The 26,805-nt window shown below is 42.3% G+C and overlaps 1 protein-coding gene across 2 annotated transcripts; it reads right to left on the bottom strand.

Moving 5' to 3' along the window:
* Positions 1–3,029: 3,029 nt before the first annotated feature.
* On the bottom strand, positions 3,030–26,792 carry GDAP2 (ganglioside induced differentiation associated protein 2). 2 transcript variants are annotated; one of them, XM_041411126.1, is made up of 14 exons: positions 26,664–26,792; positions 24,890–25,136; positions 23,213–23,352; positions 19,199–19,352; positions 17,593–17,681; positions 15,606–15,682; positions 14,401–14,560; positions 12,755–12,905; positions 11,773–11,849; positions 11,050–11,126; positions 10,346–10,485; positions 9,683–9,737; positions 4,745–4,888; positions 3,030–3,809 (listed from the first exon to the last, which is right to left on the bottom strand). In XM_041411126.1, the coding sequence occupies exons 2-14, from the start codon at positions 25,063–25,065 to the stop codon at positions 3,762–3,764; spliced, it is 1,488 nt and encodes a 495-aa protein (XP_041267060.1). In that variant the 5' UTR covers positions 25,066–25,136; positions 26,664–26,792; the 3' UTR covers positions 3,030–3,761. The 2 variants fall into 2 exon arrangements, with proteins under 2 accessions (XP_041267060.1, XP_041267059.1); XM_041411125.1 differs by lacking the exon at positions 26,664–26,792 and adding an exon at positions 25,282–25,558.
* Positions 26,793–26,805: the final 13 nt, after the last annotated feature.

Raw genomic sequence — 26,805 nt, 5'->3', positions numbered from 1 at the left:
AAGGGAAGGGGATAACTCCTTTTGCTCTTGTTTTTCAATTTGACAGGGGAGAAGAGCTGGTATCAGCTTGCTGAATAGCAGAACCATCTAAATTGATTTCACATGGAGTGTCTGCTCTCAGCAGCAGGATGCTAATCCTGTGCAGCCCCTGCAGCCACAGGAGTGCTCAGGGACAGCCTGGGGAGAAGACCTCATTCACTGCAAAGCTGAGGCAACACAGGCAGCTGCAGTAGGAAAAATGGGTTCAGGCAACCACTGGGGAAGAGATGTCCCCAAAACTCAGCAGCTCTGTTTTCATCCTCAGATTCTGTGAGCAGGAGAGCACAGGAAAAAAAGAACAGTTCAGGTTGAAGTGTATATGGCAAACAAGGCACAAGAACCGGTTGTCGAATCTGTGGATGGATGGCCCCATCCCTGGGACTGTTCAAGGCCAGGTTGGATGGGGCTTTGAGCAACTTGTCTGGTGAAAGGTGTCCTTGCCCATGGCAGGGGAGATGGAACTAGATGACCTTTTAGGTCCCTTCCAACCCAAACCATTCTGTGACTCTGTAATTCACCCTGGCTCAAAGGCCTATAGACATTCTGACTTCACCCACAACTTCTTGCTACTTCCCAACAGCATCCAGCTGAGAAATCAGCACAAAACTCAACAAGAGCAGCAGCCACCAGGTAATTTATCTGTCACTGCCTTGGCAATTGCTACAAACTCAGCCTGGGCAAATGAGAACAGGTAAGCCCAGACACTGAGTCACCTGCGCATGGGTCAGACTTAGGACATCTAATGGCAGTGCCACGAGAGAACACGGGATCTGTCACAACAGGGTGGCCAAGGAGTGCCTGGGCACCACAGCTCAGTGCTACTGACAGCAGTGCTGCCACTCTACCACTGTGACACCCTGGGCCATGCTGAGGTAAATAATGACCCTCATAATTACACCAGTACACTCCTTTAAGGAGACTCCCCCTTTTCAGCCTGCAGATGGTGTAAGATGGCTTAAAGGAAGACAATAAACCCTTCACCAGGACTTTGAAAGCTGCAGTGGGTAGGGATGACAAAATGCAGTTATGACATGCACAGACTGCCTCCCTGGCCACCTTCCAGAGGAAAGCACTGTGTCCACCCTTAACTAGGGCAGGCCAGTGCTTATCACTGCCTAAAACAAATGCAGCTCAGCTGGTTTAATGCAGTTTTTTGCATCTTAGAATTAAGCAATGAAACATTTTAGTAGCAGTGAATATCCTGAGCATTTCAATGATTTTGGTTTCTTCACTGTCACATTACTTTTTCAAATATCTCCATTAAAAACATAAAACTGGTAAATTGTCACAACTCCAGACTCACTGGAAAATGCAGGATCTTCGCAGCACAATGCAGGTCTGTCTTGCCACTGAGATTTGCAAGACTTGGGTAAAAAAATAAGATTTAAAGCAAAGTCTTTCAAGGGAAAAATATACACAATAAGATGCACAGTGCCAAAATCTCCTTTCTGCTCTGCAAGTGCTCTGGAGGCACATTCACACTCCACTGAGCCAAATAATTTCTGAAAATGACTGCACGTTTGGAAAACGTGCAGACTTGAGTCCTAACAAGAACTGTTTAGGTTTTATGACTCTGAGCCATCTGTGAGCTAAAGGGACAGAAACCATCTAAAAACTGTCAAGATGAGAGTTTGGTTTCCACAATAAGCTCTGAATCACCTTTAATCTGCCCATTAACTGCACGCTGGCAATGCTGCAGCAGCCCCACTGGAAATGCCACGGGTGTGAAAAACAGCAGATGGCTAACGGGGGTGGAAAGCTGCACAAATCGTTAGAGAAGCATGGAAAATTCAGTGCTGGCTATAAAAGTCACTAGGCAAGGGCAGCTGTGAACAGCCAGGTGAAAAGAGGCGGGAGGGACACGTGGTAGCTGCTCTGTACAAACTGCTGCTGTTTCCTTCTGAAAGGCCACCAGAAAAGTGCTGAATCAATCACATGTGAACAGACCATAAGGTGCAGTGCTCCCCAGTACTAGCACCAAGGGAGTTTTCCATTGCGCTGGAGTTTCCAGGTTTGAGCAGCACCTTGGATGTGATTATGGAATCACTTAAGGACCCTGAGGGACACTGAGAAAGCAAACCCACTTGTTTTTTATACATGTTGTATATACATGACTGTTACAGCCCAGGCAAGTGATTACTGTAATCTCTGACTGACACGGCAACAGATATCCCAATATGCTGAGGATATGTGCAGGATAAACACAACACTAAGCCAGGAGGCAAAGGCAGGAAAGAAAGGGAACTCAGTATGACCTGTCTTAGACCACACTTCAAACTCTCTGACTGCAAACAGAAATCTTGACATGCAATTAGATGGCCAAGAGAGAATTTTTTCCCTGCTTATCCCACCAGTTTACAGTATGTTTAAATAAGACAGGGGTATAATTTCCAACCAGCTCAACAGGCATGAATAGCCACCTTCTAGGATATCTCATAATGACTTCTGCTAATGCTTAAATAAGGTAGTTATTGCAGAAGTGGAAAATAAGGAAAACTGAATTTTGGTAAAGAGAGAGTAGCAGATATAAGTTGGGGCAGGAAAGCAGCTAGAATCAAATAATGAAAATCATACCATCATTTTCATATTCAGTAGTGTTGTGACATTCTTCCTACCAAGGATTTAATTCTTCTGCACTTGGGCCTGCCATCCCTGATTATGTTTTACAAGGGAGCCTTCTCCCTCCTCTTTTAGCTTTCTATGGGCAGCCCTGAAACACTTCTCACCTCCAGCTCCTCCAGTAACCTGTGGCTAAGCTCTCTTGCATATATCATGTCTGTCAAAAGTCAATGAGTGTCAGTGCAACAGGAAATCAGAGGGACACTGATACCTCCAGAAACAATCTCTGCCACCAGAGGCTGGGGTTGGAGCCACCATTTCCCCCTCCCCTCTATGCACAGTTTAGGCAGATGGCATCCACTTATACAAAGATATCTGGCCATGGCAAAGGAGAACATAAATGAGTATAGTTAGAGAAAAGAAACCACAAATGCTTTTCAGTTTTATTCTTACTGGGAGGGTAGTGGCGTCCTGACATGGTCCTTCACATCATCCAATGAAAACTGACAGGGACTTTTTCAAGGCTCCTTGCAGTTTATGGGACTAAATCCTGGAGTAATGTTGGCTTGGCTGTAGTGCTCTGTCAGCCTGCAGACATGGCATTCCCAATTCCAGATAGTTTTGCTGGGTCAACACTAAAGTAATCAGTACTAACAGAAAGGGAAAGTAATCAGATGTGAAACACAGACCATATGATGAGTGATGTGTCAGGCTGGTACTACACAATACTTGTACAGACCAGTCAGAAATGGGTATTACAAACAGAGCTGGAAAATAGTAATAGTTAAAAATATGATCAAGTGCCTTTGATGGATTTCCCAGAAAAGAAAAAGTCTCTTCAGAAAAATAATGTAACAGCTTCAAAAAACAACAGTAACAGCAGCAATAACAACAAAACGAACGAACAAACAAACAAATACATCTAGTAATCTTCAAATCAGCTTTTCCATTGGATAAATATATTTGAAATAGTTGTACAGTTCACAGTGGCATAAAGTTCTCTGATTGCTTGAGTGCTTGAAAATATCTCATCAGTAAAAAAATACCAGAGCTGGGGGAGGAAAACCCTCTCTCTGAATTCTGTACATGGGTAAATGCACAGGTTTTGGCAGGCATCAGGTCATTGGATCCATGGGAAACTGGCAGCATCACAGGACTGCAGATCACAAGTCAGGGGATGGAGGATAAGAGGAATAGTAAGGCCCATTTTCCTGCAACAGAGAGCACAGAATAAGCAATTGAAGAGAAGTCTCCTTCAATACACCTTGATGCAGTGACAGTGCCGCAGAGGCAGAAATAATTAGGTATTATGTTTTATTTTCCATGGGTACAGTGAGTGCCACAACTCAGCCAGGAGAGGACTGTGCTGGTAAACAGCCAAACACAGACCTTGGTTTTGCCTGTGTTTTCAGCATAAGCAGAAAGTGCAAGTTAAACTTTTGCCATTAAGCCAAGCAGTGACACCAGGAACCCACAGATGCTGGCACAGCCAGTGACTCAGACAAAGCTACAAATGCAGACACGCAGCTCTGGCTACTACTTTGGAGTTACATCACATAGTCTTTGGAAGGATTTTGCCAATGCAAGCCATATTCATGCCACCATTTGGTTAGAGACTGAGGTCTAGAAGGGAAGAGGAAGAAGATCCTATACAAAGGCAGGGCACCTTTCTAATGTTCCATTTTCCCCTGCTGTTTTGAGGGGTTTTTTTTCTTCCTTTTCCTGCGTGCTTGTTAGTATGTGGGGCAGGGAAGACGAAACACAGCTATTGTTTCTTTTTTCCAGTCAGTATAAGGTGTACAGCAGCTAACACAAATTTTTTCTTGTCCACAGGCTGTTAGTGTGTTATGTTACAGTTCTTGGCTGAAGAAGGGCAGGCTTCCTTTTATGCACATAGGAGACTGCTCTAATGGGAAAGCAGCTCTCCTTCTTAGCCAAGCCCTCTGCTTGGGCTGATGTAGACAAAATATTCAGAGAATCATTACTCACAGAACAACACAAACTCTCCAGGAACCTTCCCTATTCCTTCTCCCCATTCTTAAGGTGTGGAAGTCAGTGCCCTTAAAGCACTTGCAGAGCAGAATGGGAGCAGCACAAGAACTGCTCTCAGGGCAGAGACCCATTGTGGCCACAGGCAGTCACTTACCCTGGCGTCGTACTCGAGGACGAAAGGGGGAAGATCAATCTGTTCTGGGGGTATGGCTGTGAACAACTGCTGAAGGCTTTCCACATAGTGGATTTTGTCCTTTAGCCCTGAGACTGTAAAGGTTGTGAAAAACCATGCTGAGACCTGAAAATAAAACCCCACAAAAGCCAATTAACAAGGTGCTGCTTCAAAACCTTCAAGTTCAATGTAATACCCCACAGTGAAACAGGCTCCAGTTGAACTTGAAACACTAAAATCATAGCCATAACACAACAAGGTCAGGAAATACGCACCACCAACTGCAGCAAGCAGTGTCTTGAGAGCTTCAAGCTGGTGTTTTCTGACTCTACACTCACTCCTCCCCAAATGCCAGCTTAAGGAGCCTTTCTACAGTCCAAGAGTGACAGCTATTCTGCTATTTGTCCTCAAAACCCCATCAGTATAGTGGCATGTTTTCACTCCAAGTTTAGCCAGTTCAGAAAATTACCTATTTGACTCTGTCAGAAGCATTTTCAACCCTTTACATTCAAGTTTTCACTTGAAAGAAAGGAAAATTAGAGCAAGAGAAAGCGAGACTTTTGGCTTTTTGAAAATTGTACTGAAATCTCCCTCCTCCTTTGGGTTGTCTGAGTGAGCTTTTGTTTTGCAACCTTTTTAATCAAAGCCTTATTAATTTAACTCTACAAGAATAAGCCTATCAACTTATTCTACAAGATTTTACTTTAAATATTCACAACAAACCTCTGTCTGTTTTGGGTAAAAACAGGATATGGAATTTTTGTTTTTGAAGACCAGTAAGACAGCAATCTAATCCTGCTTAGATTGACTGCACAAGCTTTACCTTTTCAATCCACTTTCTCCAAAATTAAGTACTGTATTGCTTATTGTTTATTTCTTTTCTATTCTTTTCCTGGCAGACTGAAAGAAAAGAAAAAACCTGTTCTACAGGTCACAAATGCTCATAGTAAGGATCAATCACATGGTCCTGAGCAACCAGCTCTTGCTGACTCTTCTTCAGCCAGAGGTCAAAGCAGATGACCTCCAGAGTCCTTTACAACCTTGACCATTCTGTCATTCTGTTTGATAATTTTGCTTTGACTCCAGGAAGTTAACAAAAAAGAAGCAACACTGCAAGAAAAGCCTCGAGGAAAGCAAGAGTTAAAATAAACTCTTAAGATTAAGTCAATAAAAATGATCTGTCTGAATACAACATTAAAGAGAAAGTCAATTCCTAAAAACTGTCCTGGAATAACTGTACTGCCTCCTCAGAACAGCTTATTTTAATGAGAAAGGAACAATGAAAAAGAGAAAAGGAGGTAAAGAACATGAGAGAACATTTGAAATAAATCTGATATTTTGAGGGCAAAATTAGAGATTTATGTTAGCAGAAAGCAGGGAGACAGATTTTACTGGCATCCATTTTTCATTACATTGTTCTAACAAGACCTCTTATGAGTGACACTAAGTGGCAGTTTAATGAGTGAAAATACCTTCTCAATCTTGCACCAAATGCATGGATTTCAAGGTGTGTTATGAATGACACTCATTAAACATAATTGCCATGATGTTTAATGTATAAAATCCTAATAGGGGATATTTTTGCAGCCATCACAAAAACTGCTATTGGGAAAAGTGTTTTTTCTTTTTCCCCTCCTTCCTCTCACTATACAAGCCCTGCAGCTTGGCATTACCCAGGAGCACAGAGAGAAGGGAGGGGGGCAGAAATGTTTCTGGAGAATTTTTCTATTACCTTTATTCTTGATAATCACAGGTTACAGAAATGGTAATACAAGAGCTGTTCTATTTTCTTCTTGATAACAGATCATGGAACTTGAAATTAAATTAAACTGTTAATGCACTGAAAGTAGAGGAAGTTATACCAGAGCAGCCAAAGAAAGTTAAAAATCTAGACATCTGCTGAAGTTTCCTTTCATTTTCTTGTCCTGATATTCTGAATCTAAATAAAAGGCTGTCAAAATCACTCTGCCAAGCTATAAACCCCACAGTTAAATGTATGCGATGTTTCCCACAAAAAACAGCAACACAGATTAGCTGTGTCTCTAATGTCATAATTTGGGCATACCTCAAAGAGAAATTTACTAAAATCTGGGAAATTTTATTCCAATTGGAAGGATCTTGTGTAGAAAAAAAAACCTAAGTGATTTGCAACAACCTTTCCCCTGGCATCTGACCTCAAGAAGCTGTTTTTAGAACCATTACAGAAAAACAAACCAAAAATTGTTCATGATAAATACAAAGAGTATTGATGATTATGAATATCTAATTTGAGTCTTTGGGTATGTTTCAGCTGTGAAATATTCTTGATTCACAGCCAATTAATGAAAACAGAATTACTCTGGGTGAGACTGTTTCAGATCCAGCCATTTATAGATCAGTTCAGAACACAAGCTCTGAAAAAGTTTGTTTGGAGAGCGCACAGAAGAGGGGAGCTGAGAGGATTCACATAAAAATGCCTCCAAAAGCCCTTTATTTATCTATCTATCAGCAGCTTTATCAAAACCAAGCAGGAGGAACTTTGCATGCATGAGTACAAAGGAACTTGTGATGGCACTTCATGGGTATCTTGATCTGAGGCTGGCAGTGAAGTGCTCATGCAGCAAGAGCCACTCCAACCTACAAAACTGTTGACGTCTATACCATGATTTCATGACAAGCACAGCTCCATTTCACAGATCACAAGAACACTCAAAGCATGGGGAAAGGCAGAAGCACTGCATAAAAACTCTGCAGAGTGGCTCACCCTGCTTCATTTACTCTGTGCTTTAGGATAACTGCTGAACTTCCCCCCCTGCACACCAAACTCCATGTATTCTAGACAGGCAATTACCCTCAGAACCACACAGTTTACAACAGTTTCATACCTAGAAACCGAACAAAGAATCATTGTTGGCACCATAAAGTACATGGAGAACTGTGCTGGTTTTCTAGGGACATAGGATTTTCCAAAAGACATGATGAAAAGGCTTTTGATCCCTTTTAGCCCATAAATCAGCAGAAGTGACTCTAACAGATGGCAGCCATCCACTGTGCCAGGATTCAACCCTGCTGTGAAAGGGACAATTTATAGCAGACATTTAAGATCTGTGTACGAGGGTGATGTGTTTGGGAAGTCACAAGAATGTACAGACCTTCCTCCTCAATTTGAGGCATGGGGTATTTCCTACTACTTCTAGGGAAGGAAGTAAGTGAGTGGTCCAAATAGGAAGATGAATGTGCCAAACATTTTTTAAGAAATTTGAAGCTTTTGAGCTAGCAATCTTCCATGGGGACAAGAGCACTGAAAGAACCAAAAAAAAGGAGGGGAGAGAAAAATCATTCCCTCTTAGCAGCCATCTTCTTCACCATGCTTTCTGCTGCATATTTAAAAGTTTCATAAGCTGATAGTCCATGCAACAGTCAGAAGCAATCCTGCTTGCCTTCCAGTTATAGAAAAGATTGGCAGAAAGACATGGATACACATTCTCTTTTGCCTCCAGCTGTGCTGCCAGAATAAGATACAAACCAATACTATTTCCAGCAAGTTAGAGAACTCTGTGTCTCTCACCCTCCCTGCTTCCCACCAACCATCTGCTTCGCCTACAGATCTGTTGAGTCCCACTGCAGTTTGCAAAGGGACAGACAAGATGGCAACAGACACCAGTGAGGATGAGTTGTCATCCTCCAACAAGAAAAATATTTCTCAACTAAACAGAAATGTATGGGAAGAGAGAAGGGGGGTGAAATGCTGCTGAGAATCTGAAACACTAGTACTTCCTAGCTTCAGCTTCTCCACTCAACTTTGTGACCTTAGTAATGTTCTGTGCCAGCTCCTACATTTTTATGAGCATCAGAGCTGGAAGCTCTAATTCTAGGACACAGACCTTTGATCTGTATCCTGTGGGAGTAACTAATAACCTAAGAGAAACTAGAACCTACACTGCTGGGAAGCCTCAGTCTTATCTCCATAAAAACAAGGAAGCTCCAAGTCTCACAGTGTCCCAGCTGTGCTCAGGCAAAGAAAGGATGCTTTGGAAATTTAGCAGTCAAAGAAATTCTTGCTGAACATGTGCAAACAGATGTGTTTTTTCAGGCATATAATTTTCTCAAATTTGATTAATGTCAGCAAAAAGCAGAATAAACACAGAGGTTAATCTGATGTGAACATGGAGGATCAGATTTCTGTTTTAATTGGACAAACAAAAATTCTAGGAAGGGCTACTGCTGCCACTTAGTTAATCTGAAGTGCTCATACTGCTGCAGTAGGAGTAGTGGATGTGAGGTCCAGAAGGGAACCAGCTCCATCTTCTGTTGCCCCACACAGATCCCAGCCAAAGGTAATAACTTAGTGCATGACAAGTTCAGGCTTTTTGTCTCCTGATGGATTAACAGTATTTTTTTTTGCACTCCATCAAAGGCATTCTTCCCATCTTTCTTTGCTGCTCTCCACTCTAACCCTGACTAATCTCACTGCTGCTTGAGACTGCTCTCTGCCCTTCCCAGTGAAGTGTGAAGTGACACACAGGACACACATGATACTTCGTGTGGTGAAAGAAAAGGTGAAACATCCAGGAGATGAACCACACAGAAAAGAATTCCCTGAGTGTTTGGTCATGGTACGTGACCCTGCCAGCAGGAAAAATGACAAGATATTTCCCTTTGAAAGAGACATGATTCAAAGCTTCCACCTCTCTCTGGTAAGAGCACTCAAGAACTAGGGCACAGACAGCATGCACAGCATTGGGGTTCAGCTTATCACAAAGGCTGGAAGATTGCAGCTAGATCAAAGATGGGATGAATTTCAAGTTCTGACAGTGGATCCAGAAGATACTGCCTCATTTTGGGAATGTTCTATACATCTCCATGTTCTTCATGCTAGAGGCTTATGTGCTACTGCACCAATATTGAAGATACACTTTTCTTTTGGAAGATTTACCTTACCTTTGAACGAAATGTTGGGTGGACAAAATACAATGCCTTCAAGTTCCTCTTGTACCTGGTTTAGAGAAAGGAAAAAAATATTTAAAAGTGAATTCTAACTAAAGTCATATACAAAAACTAACTGTCAAAAGAGACCATTTTTCTTAAGTGCCTGTGATGTAATTTTATAAAGTTAGGTCTAAGGTAAGGGTAGATACCAAAAAGTAAATATAAAGGGAAAAGAAATTTTTTTAAAAAAGCAGAATAGTTATTTTTCAGTTAAAGACATCACAGCCTTCAGTCTTTTAAGTAGGAAATGAAAGAAAACTAAAGACAAATTATGACTGCCACTGTTACCCAAACCTCTCCTCTCACAACCAGCAACACACCTTAACAAAGCCAGGCTCCAAAAGCTCCAGCTCTGGATTGTGACAGACAAAACAACCAGAGTGCCTCCCTAAGAGGTCCAGAGGGAGACTGCAGAGGACAGAATTTCTGGTTAAAAAGATGGACTTGAGAAGGAAAGAAAACACCTCTTCCTTCTTCTTGCCTTTGTTAGTTATTTAGGTCTTTGTCCCAGCCAAACTCTCTCAGAAATAAATGGGAAACCAGATACAGGGAATAACAAATGTTTGCATAGCACAGAGGAAGACTGGAACATATTCTTTTCCTATTGACACTCACTTGGCATCAACAACATCATAAAGTTTCTTCAGGAAGTTAGAGTCTAGCTGATTGTAATCATTTGTGAGGGTATGGAAGTACACCAGAACATATTCCTTCACTGCAATATGATCCATGACATGGATGAAATACAGAAGAGCCTGAGGCAGAAAGAAACAAAATTTATATTTGCAAAGAACTCTTTCACGTTGCATTATGTCTTAATATACTTCCCTTATTTCATCTAAAAATCAGGAATCATGAGGCTGGATAGCATTGCATTTCAGCTACAAAAGCAAGGCAAACATTCCAAGACTTCAACATGATTGTAATAACTTGGAAGTCTTTTGTCTATCTGACCTCACAGATGGAGATACATTCTTGCTGTTTCCCTGCAAAAACTACATTTAACTCATTACGTTTCACTCTTCACATCCTGGCAGATACAGAAGCATGGTAACTCTCCTTCTTCTTGAGAAGAAAAAGGAGTCCATACTAGCCCTGTCTTTTCTAAAAATAGCCTTATGGAAAAGTGTCAGCCCAATGCACACATAGCTCTGTAAGGGTATACATTTTCATCTGCCTATAAAAATACTTTCTAGTTAACACCTTAAGTCCTACAAATGATGTTTCTAGTATTAAAACTGAATTACCCTTATAATCAGACTTTTCCATCCAAAGCATTCATATGTAACCTACACAACTCTAGTTTTACGGAGCCTTACCTTTTCCATGTCTATCAATGTTACTGGGATATTCCTTCCAACCACCACCATCACAGTGCGGCCACAGTTATCTACACCTACAAAAGAAAGAAAGATGTCTCAACTTCTCTCAGCCATGCCAGGTTTTGCAGCTGGGCCCTTTCAAACCAGGGAGAAAGAGCCTCAGCTCAGAACTTTTGCAGTGCATCTGGTTTCCAGCAGAGGAAATATGCTTAGTTACTGCTCTCACTATACCAGTACCTATTCTGATCAAAAAACCCATGTATCTGAGAAACTTAAGGACTGCAATTTTATGTTGCCTGTGTACTCCATATTTACCTAAATATCAAATAATAACATGGTTTTTATTAAAAAAATCCCTTCACTTGCAATTCTACAACCAAAGCAAAATTCTTCCTAGAAACCAGGCTCTGAACTCCAGTGCACAGATTCCCAGAACACGCCTCATGGACCTCCTGCAGCTCACAGAGCCTTGTCTAAGGCAAACAAAAGAACAGAAATTTGCAGCTACTGAGCAGAAGGTATCACACAACCTTGGTATTTACACAAAGATAGAGGTAAGCTCTGGATTTTCATGAGGCCTAAGAGATCAGTCAAGGTGCTGGACAGATTCTCTCCAGAAATACAGCTATGCTTTCAGCATGACCTATTGTATAGGCAAGTCCAAAGAAAATATTTTTACTTTAAGACAACGTAGACCAGTCATCAGTACACCAAACTTACCTGTCTGGTACAAAGCTTTAAGAGAAGCAATGTCAGAGAGGTCTTCAGCTCTTGCCTGACACAGCCAGCGATTATAACTAGAAAGTCAAAAACATCTGGTCAGATCTAATCCCCCTTTGGATTAGCAGTATAAGCCTGAAGAGGTATATGGGAAGGGAAGGACAAAACAAGCTTTTTCTGACTGAGCCCTCTCTGATGTTGCTGTTTTCTGACCTATGGAGCAACTACAAATTTTTTAAAGAAAGAAGTGTTAAAAAATAAAGTTTAGTGTCTTAGTTACACAACTAATGATTTTCACTCGGGCAATTAATACATATTAATATATATCAATTAGTAACTGTAGAGGCACTGCATTTGGGCTGAAAATATCTCAGAGGTTTTTCCATTTAAGTATATCAGTATTTAAAAGACATAAAAAAAAAGAAAATTTCCCTTAAAAACCTAGATGTTGAACACAACTATGCAGTAACCAGTTTAATGAACAACTTAGTGCCTCATCTGACAAAACAAGCCAACACCGAGCCTTGAGAGGTGTCCAGCATGGAATTACCATCTAGAGAAGTGATCATGCACATTAGGGTTACCAGGGCAGGGATGGGGAGAAAGCCTGAGCCTTCTTTTATTTATCAAATGGAAGAAAAATGTTTTGCTATCTGCGCAGAGCCTCAGGAACAAGTGGGCAGTATCAAAAGCACCACTACTAAAAGTGGTGACAAAACAGTGACATCTTGTGGCAAACAGGTAAGGCAGCTGGCTGGATGCATTGGGTGTGCTAAAGGGTTTATCACAAGCTTCCCTTTTTCTCCTCTTATCCCATCCCTTCTCCCTTCAGGCCAAAGAGGCTACTACATCAATCCAGGGTGACACCAGGCTTTACCTGTATTTGCTTGCTGGAAGATGAGGTTTTGCAGATAACAAAACATCATTCATAAGGGTTGGTCCTAACTAACACAAATATTCACATGAACAAGCAAATTCTCACTTCCTCTGGTGCTGTTTCTGCAGTGCTGCCTCTGACAACTGTCCCTGAAGGATGAGGCGCCTCTGTTTATCAACGTCCCCCTCCATGCGGGCAAAAGCATGGGACCCAATGAAGGACAAATCTGCCTCCAGACCCTCTTCATCTGAAGCATCTGCAGTGGAAACAAAGATGATATCAAATGTTTGGGCTGTGTACAGGACAGCAATGCTGCTATTGAATTGGTACATGTCCCAGTGAAACAACACAGTCATTGTGCTACAGACTGACACAAAGCCCCCGAGGCACCATGACGTGGCTCTGATACCTCACCAGTACCACTGGCAGATCATTGTGTGTGACTGAGAACCACTACCTTAAAGTGTTGGTTTAGAGCCTTAAAGCCTGGAAATTAACTGGGAAGTCCTAGTCATCAGTGCATAACAAAGGGTTTACTCTCCCAAAAAACAAGTTCTAGAGAGAGTGACTTCAGCTTTACAGTCATCCCACTTGAGCTTTACAGTCATCCTACTTCTCAAAAAGGGAAAAATTAGCATACAGAGGCACAGATGCTGCAGCTTTATTCAATTTAGAAGCTGTACTGTAGAAAGGGCTCATTTCTTGTATCACTGACACTTCCTGAATAAATGCTGCAGTGATCTGAGTGTAGCTATTTTTATAGTATTATTTACAACATGGCTGGGTGATGAAATAGAAGAGCAGAGGCTCACTTCCTGGTGACAATACCACAATGCTCCACTGAATTGATGTCACCCAGGCATGTTGCTAAGACTTCTAGCACTGTCTCTCTGGGCAATCTAGACAGAAACCGAGTTTCTCCTTTCAGCATGACATGCTATAGCAGCAAATTCACTCTTACCTATGCAAATCAAGTAATTTCACAAATTATTAGCTTGTGGTTGAATACCTCACACTGATCAGCCACAGCAGCAAATATCAAATATTCAGCCTTATCCCAACTGGCTATGCAAAAGCAGAAAATTGAAATTAATTCCCAGTTATCTGCTTTGGATGGCTTAAAGCTGTAAAACTTGCACAAAACTGCTTAACAAGTAAGGCAGAATGTGTCTGCTCTGTCAGTTAATATAGTAAATTGTTTTGCTACATGTATTTCACTTCTCCCAACAGACTTTCACTGAACTTTGATAGCCACCTCCAAACACAAATCCCTGGGTTCCTCTAGTTATTTTATATATTTTAGGGAGTTTCTGCTAGCTTTCATTGCCCATTTACTAGTTGGATGCGCTGTATCAATACAATTGTATCATTTGAGACAACATTTGCTAATACGTAAACAACACTTTGCTAATACACAAGACAGACCACTATCCAAAATACCTTTTTCAGTTAGGAGCTGCACAACATTCTGCAAGAACACCTTCAAAAATCCTAATCACTTTGGGAAAAAAAAAATTTACAAAGGGAATGAACTACCCACCTCTTCCACCAAGAAAGGAAAAGACAAAACAGCTCTACTGCAGCTACTTCTGGGGAACACTAAGAAGCCAATGAGGCAGCTTGAGAACTGGAATCATTGTAACCTGACTTAGGTGAATTGAGGTAGGAAAACATTTCTCTCCTTCCTCTTCTGTTTTTCCCACTGACTTTCCCAGACAGGCGCTTATTCCAAAGTCCAGTTCCAAACTCACCATCTGGAACGCCTGGCTTTTCAGTAATCCTGATCTGCCGCTCTGGTACCACTGGCTCCCCTTCCGCATTGCCAATATCTGCAGGGAGGTAAGGCAAGGATTGGACCTCTTCTTCCAACGATCTCGGAAAGTACAGAGGCAGCAACTTCTGGTAAGTGGCCTACAAATAAGAAAAATGTGTGAAGGGTCTATCCCACATCCGTGCTCTTCCCTTAAACAGCATCTGCCCTGTAGCAGGGAACTTGTCAGCAGTTTGGAGGCAAAGTACTGCCTCCCTCAATGGTTAATTTGGGCTGTGAGCTGGGAATACTTTATCAAGTAACCTTGATAGAGGTTTATTTTTTGGATTTTTTGCCACACTGGCAAATGACTTTGAGAGGATTTTGCTAAAATCTGCACAAACTCAGGTAGATTGCAGATACATTAGCTTTGTAATGAAGTTACAATACACACGGACAACAGATTTGAGCAAATGTTGCTTATGTTAAAATGTACCACTATACAGATCACCTGTAGTGATCTGCCTGGGAAAAAAGAAAAAGCACCAGCCAAACAAGAAAATTCCTCCCCACATGAAGGAAATGAGTGAAAATCTCTACAGAATGTATGACTTCATGGGTTCTCTCCAACTGATTAGCAGTTTTATGATCCCAAACAAATTAGTTATTTTCCTTATCCATATGCCATAGAACCTGAACACAGCGTGGGTGTTCTGCACAGGAACAAGTTTGATGTACAAGGAAAGTCAATATTCAGACTGCCTGCATCTCTCAGAACAGAGATCATTAAATGTCAAGTTTGCTATTCCAACAAGTCAGCATGCAATGTTTCAGATCTTTGTAGGAGATCTGTAGGGATGCTGAAATTGCCTTCTTCAAGCACTTCTTTGTATAAGGAGGAAATTTTGTGTGAGGAATTTCCTTTCTGGCTAACACATCACATCCAGCACAACTGCATGCTCCCCTACTGCTCCCTGTCCACAGCTCAGCAACACAGAAGCCAGAAGCAGAAAGATTCTCAAGTGTCCATAGTGACTGCTAAGGGCATGAACAGTTCTGGAAAAGAGGCTATGCTAAGAAAGAGGCAGAAGGATGCTGCAAGACCAGAAGTCTATGTGATCTGAAGAGGAAATCCAAATCCAGCTTTACTGCTGCAGAGGAGATCAATCATGCCCAGGAATTTTGGTGGAATGAATGCCAAGATACCTCTTCAAGCTCAGAGACAGCAAACACCACCTTCTCCAGAGTCTCTCCATGAACCTCCAGAAACCTCCTAACTGTGCCTGCAAGGAAGCAGATTAAATGTAGTTAGCAAAACAGAAGGAGAAATCTACACACACAGATACAAGTGAAGAACTCAAAGTGCAGAAGGGAGATACATCTCTCCACATACTAAATAGTTCCACAGGCTGTAGGCAAGTGTGGATTAAGTGGTGGTTTAACACACCAAATGGGTGGCTGGGCATATTGGAAGTTGCACCTCCACTCTCTCCTGACGCTGACTTTAGAGAGAGACACAAAGAGAGAATAAATCTCTCTAATTTTAGCTTACTAGGATTCCTTAGACTGTGAAATGTGATTCAATGGCCCTGGAAAATCAAGCCAAATCCTTCCTTTAGAGAGTCCTGTGCAAGCTCCTAAAACCAGACATTCTTAAAACAAGCCACTGTGCTTGAAGTTATCAGCAAAGCAATATAAGCAAGCTACAGCAGAAGCTGCTTCAAGGCAGGCTCAGCAACACAAAATCTCCAGGGTCAGCTGTGCCAAAAATATATAAAATTTCTATTTGTAAATCACGAGAGAAAGTGTCCAAACAAATTCGTTGGTATGGGAGTATTTTATCAAGTATCACACAGACCTACAGAGACAACAGAAGACAGCAATAAAAGAAGTTATCTACAGAGAATACTTTTTTGGGAGTTCAAGAAACAGGAGAGGGGAAAAAAGGAGCTATTTTCAAATACTTCCTGTGTACTACTGTACACAAATTCCTGTGTAATTGTCTTGACCTGCGATATTACTTTACACAACAAATGCAGTTATGCAGTTTCACAGCAAACAGCTCTGAATGTATGTGAACATGTGAAAAAGCCAAAGGAGATGGGGGAAAATAGCAGCCAGTATATACAAGAGTATATAATATTCCTGTTTGACTATTCTTCTGTACTTTATTTTCAGCTTAGGACGTTTTCTGATTTGTTTTCAGTGATCTTCATTTTTTTAAATATAGTTTTCTCTCGAGTGCAAGGAAATTTGAAAAGTTTTAGCAATGCTTCTTAGTAAGAATTTCCATAAAACAAGTAACAAGCATAAGAACCATTTCCCCTTGTTTGTTCTGAACTGGCATCATTTGATGGTTCTTATTCTGGGAGATGGTGAACAGCTGATTTATTTTCACCATTTCCATGCCACTCATGAGTTTACAGACATCTATCACACTCCCCTCAAGACAGGAATATTCCAGTCTGAAAAAGTCTTGAGCTCATTTCACTATTTCTTGCCTTTTTGTATTCTTGTTGACCTCCTCAACTTCTCTGTCTACTTTATTCTTTTCAAATGTGCAGCTTTAAAGGGTGAACAAAGCACTGATTGATGGCAAAACATTCTTAATTTTGTTGTGTCTTACTCAGCTTGCTGTTTGGAGCTCCTCCCAGCTGTTGTTTTCATGGAAGTATTATCATCTCAATGTTTTGCTGCCTATAATCAGGCCATCATTTTGCATGTGAAGGCAGAAGCTGTAGGAGTGGGTCAGTGGGGGAAGGATATCACTTTACGTTTGGATGTGCTGATGACACCAAAACAGCAGATAAAATTCACTGTTGCTCTAATCTGCCTACAAGTATTCAACAGTAAGGCCTCATCTTGGCTCTTCTGAACAAACTTTTATTACCAACAAACTCTCTCACCTCATGTTTAGCATCTTTTCCAGGTTATAAATTAATACACTGAAAAATGCAAGTTCCAGAACAGATTCCCATGGATCTTTACTGATGAGATCCCAGGAATCTTTACTGAGAGAAAGGATCATTAGTTTTTATCTTCCATTTTCTGATCAACCATGGAATGCCTTGCCTTTTTACAAGCTCTAATGAACCACAGACCCCTAAAAAAAGGTTTCCCCATTTCAAGAGCAATCTGTCAGAAGTAAGTGACCTGCTGCCATCCAGTTTATGCTCTTTTCCAAAACACTTACGCAGTGCTATGTGGGTTGCATCCTCCAAGGGGTAGCATCTTTTCAGAGTATTAATGACACAAAATCCTACGGAGCACATTGCCTGTTCCCTGGAATCCAGAAAAAGAGAAACAAATGAATAGACAGCCAGGCGCAAACAGAAGTCTGTCAGGGCAGTAGGGAGCACCATTAATTTCTTCCCTGGCTCTAAGCAGCAGTAATCCTCTTTCAGGTTTTTGCAGGAGGATTCTTCCCTGGCAAGATGCACACACCCTCATTAAGCAGAGAAGGAGAGAACCATTAATTATTCCGCACTGCATTAATTATTCCCCATCTGGTTCTTGTTTTCAGATTTCCCCTTCTACCTCAGCTATGTTGTTCCTACAGTTCCTCATATCCCGAATGAAGTTCTTCCCTCAAACTCCCTGCAATTCTTGCTCAAAATACTTTTGTTCCTGTTTAGGACTGACAGTAAGGAGAAGGAGGGAAAAAGAATACATACACACTCCTGTTTCTTCACCTGACCAATGATTTTGTTTTGTTAGAGGTCTGGACACAGGCCAAGGTGGCTTACTCCATCTTAGGTATGATTAGACAACCATCAGAATGGAGTGACACACTAAGACCAGTAAGATGCTTCCAGCACTGAGCCACATTTTCAGAAGAGGAACGCAGAACTGTTGCCCACAGTAATTAAAGGAGTTTGAGCAAGCTCAGAGATGGTAGACAATTTCACAAACATCAAAAGTAACTCTAGAAAACAGATTGACTGAAAGACATTCAGCATGCAGAAGTATAAGAATTTTAAAATAGTTTTTAACATATTTCAATCCAGGGCTGAATTTGCTTGTAACTTCTGAGGCAGAACAAAAGTGGCACATGCTAAAAATCATAGCTGCAATCTTGAGTTTGAAACAGTTACTATTGCATTGTAACACACAGTCCAACCTTGGAAGAATTGATCTTCCCAACCCTAGAAAAGTGTTAGGTATGCCTTCTGACATTGCTCTTGCTCAGGTGTATTTTGTGACTGCTACCACTTCAACAGCTGTCACAGGATAAGGACAGCACAGACAAAAAAAGGAAGAAAAACCCCAGTTAGTTAAGAGGAAGTAGAAAATACCACAGACAGAAGGAGAAAAAACTACAAACCTAGCTGCTGCAACTGTAGATTTAGAAGTAACCTTACAGCCTGACTCAGAATTTTAGCTGTCTGTTGTACAAGGGCAGAGAAGCCAAACACACGAACTGAAACAGCAGTCAGATCTGCCTGTGGGTGTGTCCCCATGGCTGCAGACACACATGAAGTTGCTGCTGGAGCAAGCTCCAGCACAGAACCCAAAGCAATTATTAATGCTTCTCCTCTGAAGAACTGAATGCTGCACAGCCCTAGCTACCCCGTTTCAGGACTTGAACCTGCCCAGATCTCTCTGTGCATTTTACCTGCACCACATCAGAGATAACCGAACGCATGAAGCGCACCGTGAAGCCACTGCCGTTTTCACGTCCTTAACCAGACCCAGCACACACGAGCAGACGCTCTCAGAGGTGTGATCTCTGTGCAGAGCCGAGTTTCCAGGACAGCAGTGTCCCAGGTGGCAGCCCCGCGTGGCTGTGCTGTGCTTACCTGGCGAGCTGCAGGACGTTGCGGTAGCAGCTGTACAGGGAGCTCTCGGCCGCCGTGCGGTACCGGCTCTTGTACTTGGGGCCCACCGTGTGAATGATGAAACGCGCAGCCAGGTTAAATCCTTTCGTCAGCTTGGCCTCGCCTGTCCTGCAGCCTGCCAGAAACAAAACATCAGGGTAAGTGTACATGTCATGGTAACAAAGGCAGAAGTATTCAAGCCCTTGACTTCCTCCAGTCAGACAACTCCACTTCATACGTACGCTTCGGTGTTCTAGAGATCAAATATTAAGGATAGCATCCGAACTCATACCAGCTGCTTAGCACCTCGGCAGGCTGAGGAGGTGAGAACCGTGCTTGTTCCTCTTAATTTTAAAACCATGCGTACAAGGACTAACTAGATATTGCTAGAAATTCTGTCTTAATTGCAGTGCTTACTACACTAATTACAGAGCAAAGGAAAAAATTATTTAGTAATGTGCAGAGAACAGATGCACAAGTATACCATACAGCTAGCAATAAAAAGTCCTTCTGAATTTAACAACTTGGTTTGGGGAGACTGATTTTTGGATAAAATGAGTACAAGTATCCTTAATCAAACAAACCAGTCATTGGCAAAACTATTAAAACTGCATAGATAATACACTTGTTTAATTGATGCTCTCAGAATGAGGTAGCTTGCTTTGTTTTGCACATTTCTTCATGTCTACAAGGCAGACATATAATCCTCATGCAGCTTAAACTCTCTGGACAGACTACTTGTCTAGTCTCAAGGAAAGGAAGTTCAAGCAATCCATGTAATTGTTCCATTCACAGCACCCTCCACTTACATACTCTAGGAACAGATTCTGTGTTTGAAGTCTGGTTTTCCTTCAGCACACAGAAGAAAAGACTGCTGAACTTCCCCTTCTTCACCTAAATCTAGCCCACTCCAGGTCTGGACAGCTGAAGAAGTATTTCTAGTCTCTCTCTTTCCCTACCCTCAAAGACAAGTGTTTCCAACCTTCTTCCTTCTGCTTGTACCACTGCACTTCAGCTTTCTGATCTGACTGAAAACCAGTATTTTCATTGGATTAGCTTTCAACCTGATTGTCTTACAAGCTGCTGGTGACCTCGACAGGGAATGAGACAGGAAGAAGCAGCTGCAGCCAGTTCTCAGGCAGCAGTGCTGCAGCAGCTTGGCTTAAGCTGCCCACTGAACAGGGATGTTCATCTCTCCCACTCCACTCTTTCCTCATAGTGCTAAGGCAAACTAGCAGCATGCAGGAAAGCGTATTTTATCAGAAGAGACACTCCAGGCTGAGAATCTTCCTCACCCAAAACTTCAAGTGTATCTTTTAAATGGCAACCACACGCTGCCTTGAAGCCAGCATCTTGTAACATTTTTGATCCAACAAATCACATCATTAACTTCTACAGACCTCCACCGTGCTTCTTCTGGGTTAATCAGAAGGAAGAAAACACCATACTAAAACTAAGCATACTCTTCTGAATTCCTGCACAGCCTCTAAAGACAGCTCAAGAGACTGATTAAATAAGCACAATATGGAAAAAGGAAAGACAAACCCAAAACAATGTATCAGATATCAAGTTACTTTTATTCCTCTGCGGTCCCCTCGCCCCACAACCAGTGAGAAGCAAGCAAAGGCCTGTAGGAAAAACTTGTGAAAAAAAGAATGAAGCAGATTTGATTGACGTATAGTTGTGAATTCAGTAGGGAAACCAATAAATTCAGGGAAGCAGATGTAGCACTGGTAATCTTTAACTATACTCAGATCACACTTCACACTGCCCAAGGCATTCTGCTTGGGGATGTCTATAACTTATAAAACTAAAATGACCAGTAGGTATTACTCTTATTTTAAGATACAAGGTGAGGGGAGCTGCACAAGTTAAGGTCCGTGGCAAAACTGGGAACAAAGTCAAGATCCTCTTTTTTATCTGGTAAGATTTCAGCTATTAGAATAGCTTTTCTCCAAGTTCAAAACATAAAGTCTGAATCATCTATGTCACCTGTGTGGTGCAGAAAAAGCATCACCAGAGCTGCAAGACTTCTGCCACAAAAGGTCTTTATTAGACTGCAACATGTATGTGTTCATAAGCAAGCTTCTATCAACAGCACTTCATCTGCAAGCCTGCCCCTGGCTGTGGTATTTCTGTGTGAGTCAAAACTGATGCTGCTCCCAGGAACATACAGGTTAGCTGAGCCTTAAAGAGGGCACAGGCCTTTGAAGAGTCAGCGTGTCACATGCTTTCAGATCATGATTTTTCTTGGAATCTATGAAGTGTGAATATATACCAAGCAGCAGGAATAAAGCAGGAGAGACCTAACTGAAAATGCATTTTACAGCTTTAGAGCATAGACCATACATTTTCCCTTTTTCAGCATATTCTCCACTGAAAAAATGTCAAGGCTAAGTGGAAAGAGGGCAAAAAGGAAGCAGAGGTGACAAATGAATCCTAAACTAAGCTCTCCATCTACTTCTGCTACTGTGACAAATACACTCTGGGTGCTTAAATACCAAATCTGTAACCCAGCCTCTCTTTCCTCCCCCACACAACATGTCAGTAGGGTGTCACAGAAGAACTGATTTCCATAAAGCTCTTGGCACAAGATTAAAAGAGAAGTGTCTTCATAGGGAGTTGTGAACCTGCAGAATGCATTACGGGGAGAAGACATAGTGTTTTCACCGTGGTAGAAGATGCAAAACTACGCATAACTCAGCAGGGTAAAAGGGAATTTAAGAAGCTGAGCACAACAGCTCCCTACAGAGCTGACAGATCTCAGGCTTTAGGACTCCTTGAAATGCAGTCCCCTTCTTCCCACCTCTCATTCCACGCAAGAAACCCAAGTGTATTTTAGATGAGTCCTGGCGTATAATGTGGGGTCCTAACTATTCCAGAGCACCCATGGTATTTTAATTTCAACCCACAGCCCACACTGAATTTTTGCTCTGTTATAAAATGGCTACTCTTCCTCCTGTTTAATTTCTAAGTTATTCAAAAAAAGCAAGCTGAATCAGCAAAGGATGGTTTTATAGAAACAGGACTTCTATTGAATTGCAATTTAAACTACTGAGAGTTTATATTAGAATATGGCTCTTCTATATCCATTTGGTATGGATATATGTAAGGAGACCAAGCTGTTATCCAGAGTGAGCAGTACTACACAGAGGCCTCAAAATTCAGTTCAGTACTGTAGTTCCTAGAGATGAACTGTATCTCTAAACCATATTAGACTTCTGTATGACCTTGGATAACTACAAACTCTTGTTCGTCACACACAAAATAAGGAAACTCTTATTCCTAGTGCCTGTTAGATGAAAAAAAAAAAAAGGCTGAGTATTCATCTCCCTTTATCAGCAATAAACTCTCTTAATAAAGACTCTAGGCAAACCTCATCCATTTCTAGAATAGCCTTGCATTAGGACTGCTCTTATAGCTTTCCAGTGAAGTCATTTGTTGTACACAAGAGACAAATGAACCAACCAACTTAAGAAGTCACAAAGACTTTATTTAGTCATGCAGTGTTTTATCAATCCATCTATTATTATCATATCTTTCTGAAAGACTGTGTGTATATTAATATCCTGAAAGAGGATACACAAAGTGCCTGACATAATCCACTTAATTTCTTCAATGGGGAACTTCAGTTTCTGTCTTTCATAATATATACACACTAAACAGGATAAAATCTCAAGATGAACAAGACTGGTCCCTTGAGCAAAAGCAGTGATAAGCTAACTGCTCAAAGTGGCTTCAGATAGCAATGGGAATTACTGTATCACAAAGTAAGGGCTCTCCAACTCAAGTATCTGCCACAGACTTTCAATTATCTGGAATGTGAGCAGCAAAGAGACTAGACTGGCAGGTGTTTCCCCCATGTTTTTCATGTTCCTATCAGCTGTGGGGGGCTGGGGAAAGCTCTACCTTTTTCATTTGTGCCCCAATCCTGACACTTTGTACTATACAAGGACAGGAGATTTCAGTAAGATAAAAATGTCTCTGGCCACTTACCTTTGAGCTTCTGGAGCTCATCCTTCAGGTCAGGCCCAGCATGCATGAATATACTTTCAGATACGGGGTTCTTATCCGTGAGAGTCTCATTGCTGGTGTTTACGATGGCCGTGCAGTTCAGTAATGCGACATCTCCTTTCCTGAGGAAACAGTTTATTGCAGCCTGAATGCACAACTGAGCAGGATATTCTCAAATCAGTGCTGACAAGCAAGGAAATGCCAAGTTACAGGAAAAGCATTAACAGGACTCCAGTGCCCACACAGTGTAGCGTACCCTGACGTGCTCACCAAGCCAAATCGTCTTTTGCCTCTCCCTGATGAAGACAGGCTGCATGCAAAACTCAGCCCCTTAAAGAGTCCCAGCCTCAGCAGTAACCTGGGATGTTTGTAGAAAAGGCAGTGTTGCAGCTGTATGTAGGGCAGCTCAGGCAGTAAACACGCAAAGCAGCTTGTTAAACTGATGGAGTGTAACACTTCCAAAAACCCACATATTTTCTCTTGGGGATAAGAGGACAGTCCTTGTGTTATATTACTTTCAAAACTTAAACAATTTTTTCAATGTACTTCTTTATTTTTGCAGACAGACTATCCAGGGCACCTTACAGCTGCTGCTCCTCAAATCACTGATGCTGCAGCTGGACAAGTTTTCTTCTCTTTTGCTCCCAAAATGTGAACCCTCAAGTTGATCATGTTCATTCTGCTGTCCAAAGATCAGACATGCAGAAGATAAACAAGTCACAGATGCATAAGAGACAATGGAGTAGCAGAACTTTGACCTGTTTTTGTCACAGCAGCAGCCATCGGGGATTTTGAGATCAAAGAGCATAGGAAGGGAAATAAAGATTCCCACGCACAGGGAGCAACTAAACTAACAGTTGAAATTGCACACGTTTGCCCAAGCCATAAGAGATGTTTAACCTTTTACTCCTCTCTTTCTTTACTCTCTGTTTTACTCCTTGCTTACTTTACTTAATGGAGTTCTGGAAACCCATGAACAGTCCCATTTCCTGCATATATTAACCAGAAAGAGGTTCAGGCTGATCCCTAAATCTGCATCCCTAAGAAATCTTTCTCCCTTCACACTGATTAAGAGTTATTCATCTAAAGAGCAGCCTCAAGTATCTGAGTTACAGGAAAGAAACACTGATGGAGTAAGTACAGCACAGTATACTTTATCAATAGATTTTGGAAGAAAGTCATGGAGACAAAACACAGAATGGAGGAAGGAGGGGCAGGAAGAACCAAAAGCAAGCCACAAGAATCACAGAAAATAAAGACATACTGCTTTAAAACAGAAACGTGACAGCACAATAACACCAGCAAATACAGAAAAAAAGCGAATTGACAGTAAACATATTTTTTAAAAAAATAAAAACCTCATATCCAAGTGCCCAACTAGATTTTGATACTAAGCATACAGTATCACAGTAGGAAGTACAGCTCCAGTCTGGCTGCATCAAGGACTGCCTACGAGCACAACCTATGGTGGAGCAAAATCCCGGACTTTCAAAGTTACAGTGAACAAAAAGATTATGTTATTCCCAGATCTGTAATGTTTGATTTAAGAAAAGAGGATTTAGAAGTTTTATTTTACAGCAGTGATCATTACATGAAGATATGGATCCTACAATAAATGGAGAAGTGACGACTGACACACGAGAGCCACATCGAACTTACCACAGGATTATTTTTTCATTGATGTCTTTCCTGTATGGAAAAGGTGATCTAACATCAACTTGAGCTTTTTCAACAGGACTTTGGTGACAATCCAGCTGCTTGGCCTCATAAGCATCACTCCAGCCTGGCAGACTATCAACATCCACAAACTGGGAAGGAGCACCCAAGGGATCCATGGAATGGAAACAGCAACTCCCTTCGTCTGCTAACTTGTCACACTCCAATTTTCACTGGAGTCTTCCAGGTGCTTTAAAGAAAAAAAAAAATCAAACCAGGTCACCAGCTGTTCACTAAAAGCAATTGAGAGACTACAGAGACCTTTCACAAGACTGCAACGCAGTAACAGCTAGCAGACAACAGATTTCCCACTCACACACTCCCTCTTTTGTTACCTGTATGCAATAAGGCCATGCAGATACTCAGAGTGAGACAAACCTCTTCCAACAATTCAAGGTGAAAACACCTTCTCTACTAAACTGATCCAACTGACTCGTGATCTTGCATTTTGGAAATTGCAGGAACAAATTTCCAATATCCAAGTGCAGAGAGGAGCTCAGTCTTCTGAAAAGTGTTATTTCTTTATCTAGACTAAAAGCAAATTTGTAGCAGGGAATGTATAATCTATCCTTTCAGAAATACTGGTAAATACTTATGTAAAAAAGAAAGAGAGCTTTCCAAACCACAATGCCCCTAACCCCCAACAAAATCCCTCTCTCTCCCCAAATAATACAGCCCTTGCAGTTCAGTGAATTGTGAACTGCTGCACACAAGGCTTACTGTCACATAGCTCTTACAGCCACGCACTCAGGCACAAAACCCCTTCACCCAAATCAGTTTTGTACGAAAAGGTAAAGCTGTAAATTTGAATGCTGGCCCAGCGAATTTTAAGGCTGAACTCTGCCACCGGACTGATTTTGAGATGACACTGTCAGATGAAGGCTCAAACGTGCCAATACTCACTTTTCAGCTGCCGGCAGGTAATGCTTTGCTCCTACATTTCCATAGTGACTACTGAACTGTACTAGTGAATCAAACTAGCACAAACATACCCACGTAAGTAACTTCAGTTTGCCACATACACACCCACTACTTAACTCCTTTTACAGGTTCATAATTGATAATAATTTAAAAACGATCGCACCCACAAGGAGTAATTGTGAAACGCGACTTGCTAAGTACATTCATTAGCCCGGGGAAAACAACACAACAAAACAAAACAAAACAAAACAACCAAGTATCCAAGCTCACACTGAGGGGTAAGAAAGGCTGACACTAGGACAAAGACAGCAGTAAGAGAATCTAAGTATAATTTTCGCTGGGAGAAAAGGCAATGAGAGAGAAAGGGAAGGTAAGCGCGGCTACACCAGCTCCAGCCAGGAGCTCATCTACAACAGCATCTCCCCACTGCCGAACAGCCAAACCCAGGCTCTGGCTGTGGCAGCAAGAGGCGGGCGAAGCGGGGCGCGCAGACCTCGGGGCTGTCTTCCCCGCCATCGCTGCCGGGCCCTCCCAGGGCGGAGGCGGCCCCGAGGGACTGCGGGGCTCGGAACGGGGCACAGGGCGCTGCGAGCGGGGCCCGAGGCCCCAGTGCCCGGGACGCAGTGCCGTGCCCGCATCGGGAGAACCTGCCTCTCCCGCCTCTCCCGCCCCACGGCTCGCAGCCGGGATTCCGGCACCGCGCTCCGCCCGGCATCCAGCGGCCCCCGCCCGGCTCCCGCCGTGCCCGCGCAGCACAGGCCGGGCTGTGCCCTGCCCAGCGCCGCAGCGCACTCACGGGCACAGCCGCAGAGCCGCCGCCAGCCCCGCCCGGACAGACGGTCCCGGTCGGCGCCGGTCTGGCGACATCACCCAGGGCAGCTCCGCGTCCGCCGCGCTTCCGCTTCCCTTCCCGGGCGGGGCCTCGGGGCCGCGCTCGC

The sequence above is a fragment of the Onychostruthus taczanowskii genome, unplaced genomic scaffold, assembly GCF_017590055.1.
Source record: "Onychostruthus taczanowskii isolate IOZ18803 unplaced genomic scaffold, ASM1759005v1 scaffold34, whole genome shotgun sequence".
In the NCBI taxonomy this organism is placed as follows: Eukaryota; Metazoa; Chordata; class Aves; order Passeriformes; family Passeridae; genus Onychostruthus; species Onychostruthus taczanowskii.
Note: the sequence above shows the minus strand (reverse complement) of the source record. Positions and strands in the feature narration are given on the sequence as shown.

Bases quoted from the DNA above. Each gene is read 5' to 3' on its own strand.
- GDAP2 (XM_041411126.1), bottom strand. From the start codon at position 25,065: ATGGATCCCTTGGGTGCTCCTTCCCAGTTTGTGGATGTTGATAGTCTG. The intron at 15,683-17,592 runs GTAAGTGTTTTG...GCTTCCTTGCAG, and splicing joins TGCAACCCACATAGCACTGC to GCACAGTTAGGAGGTTTCTG. The intron at 10,486-11,049 runs GTAAGGCTCCGT...TTTCTGCCTCAG, and splicing joins CATTGATAGACATGGAAAAG to GCTCTTCTGTATTTCATCCA.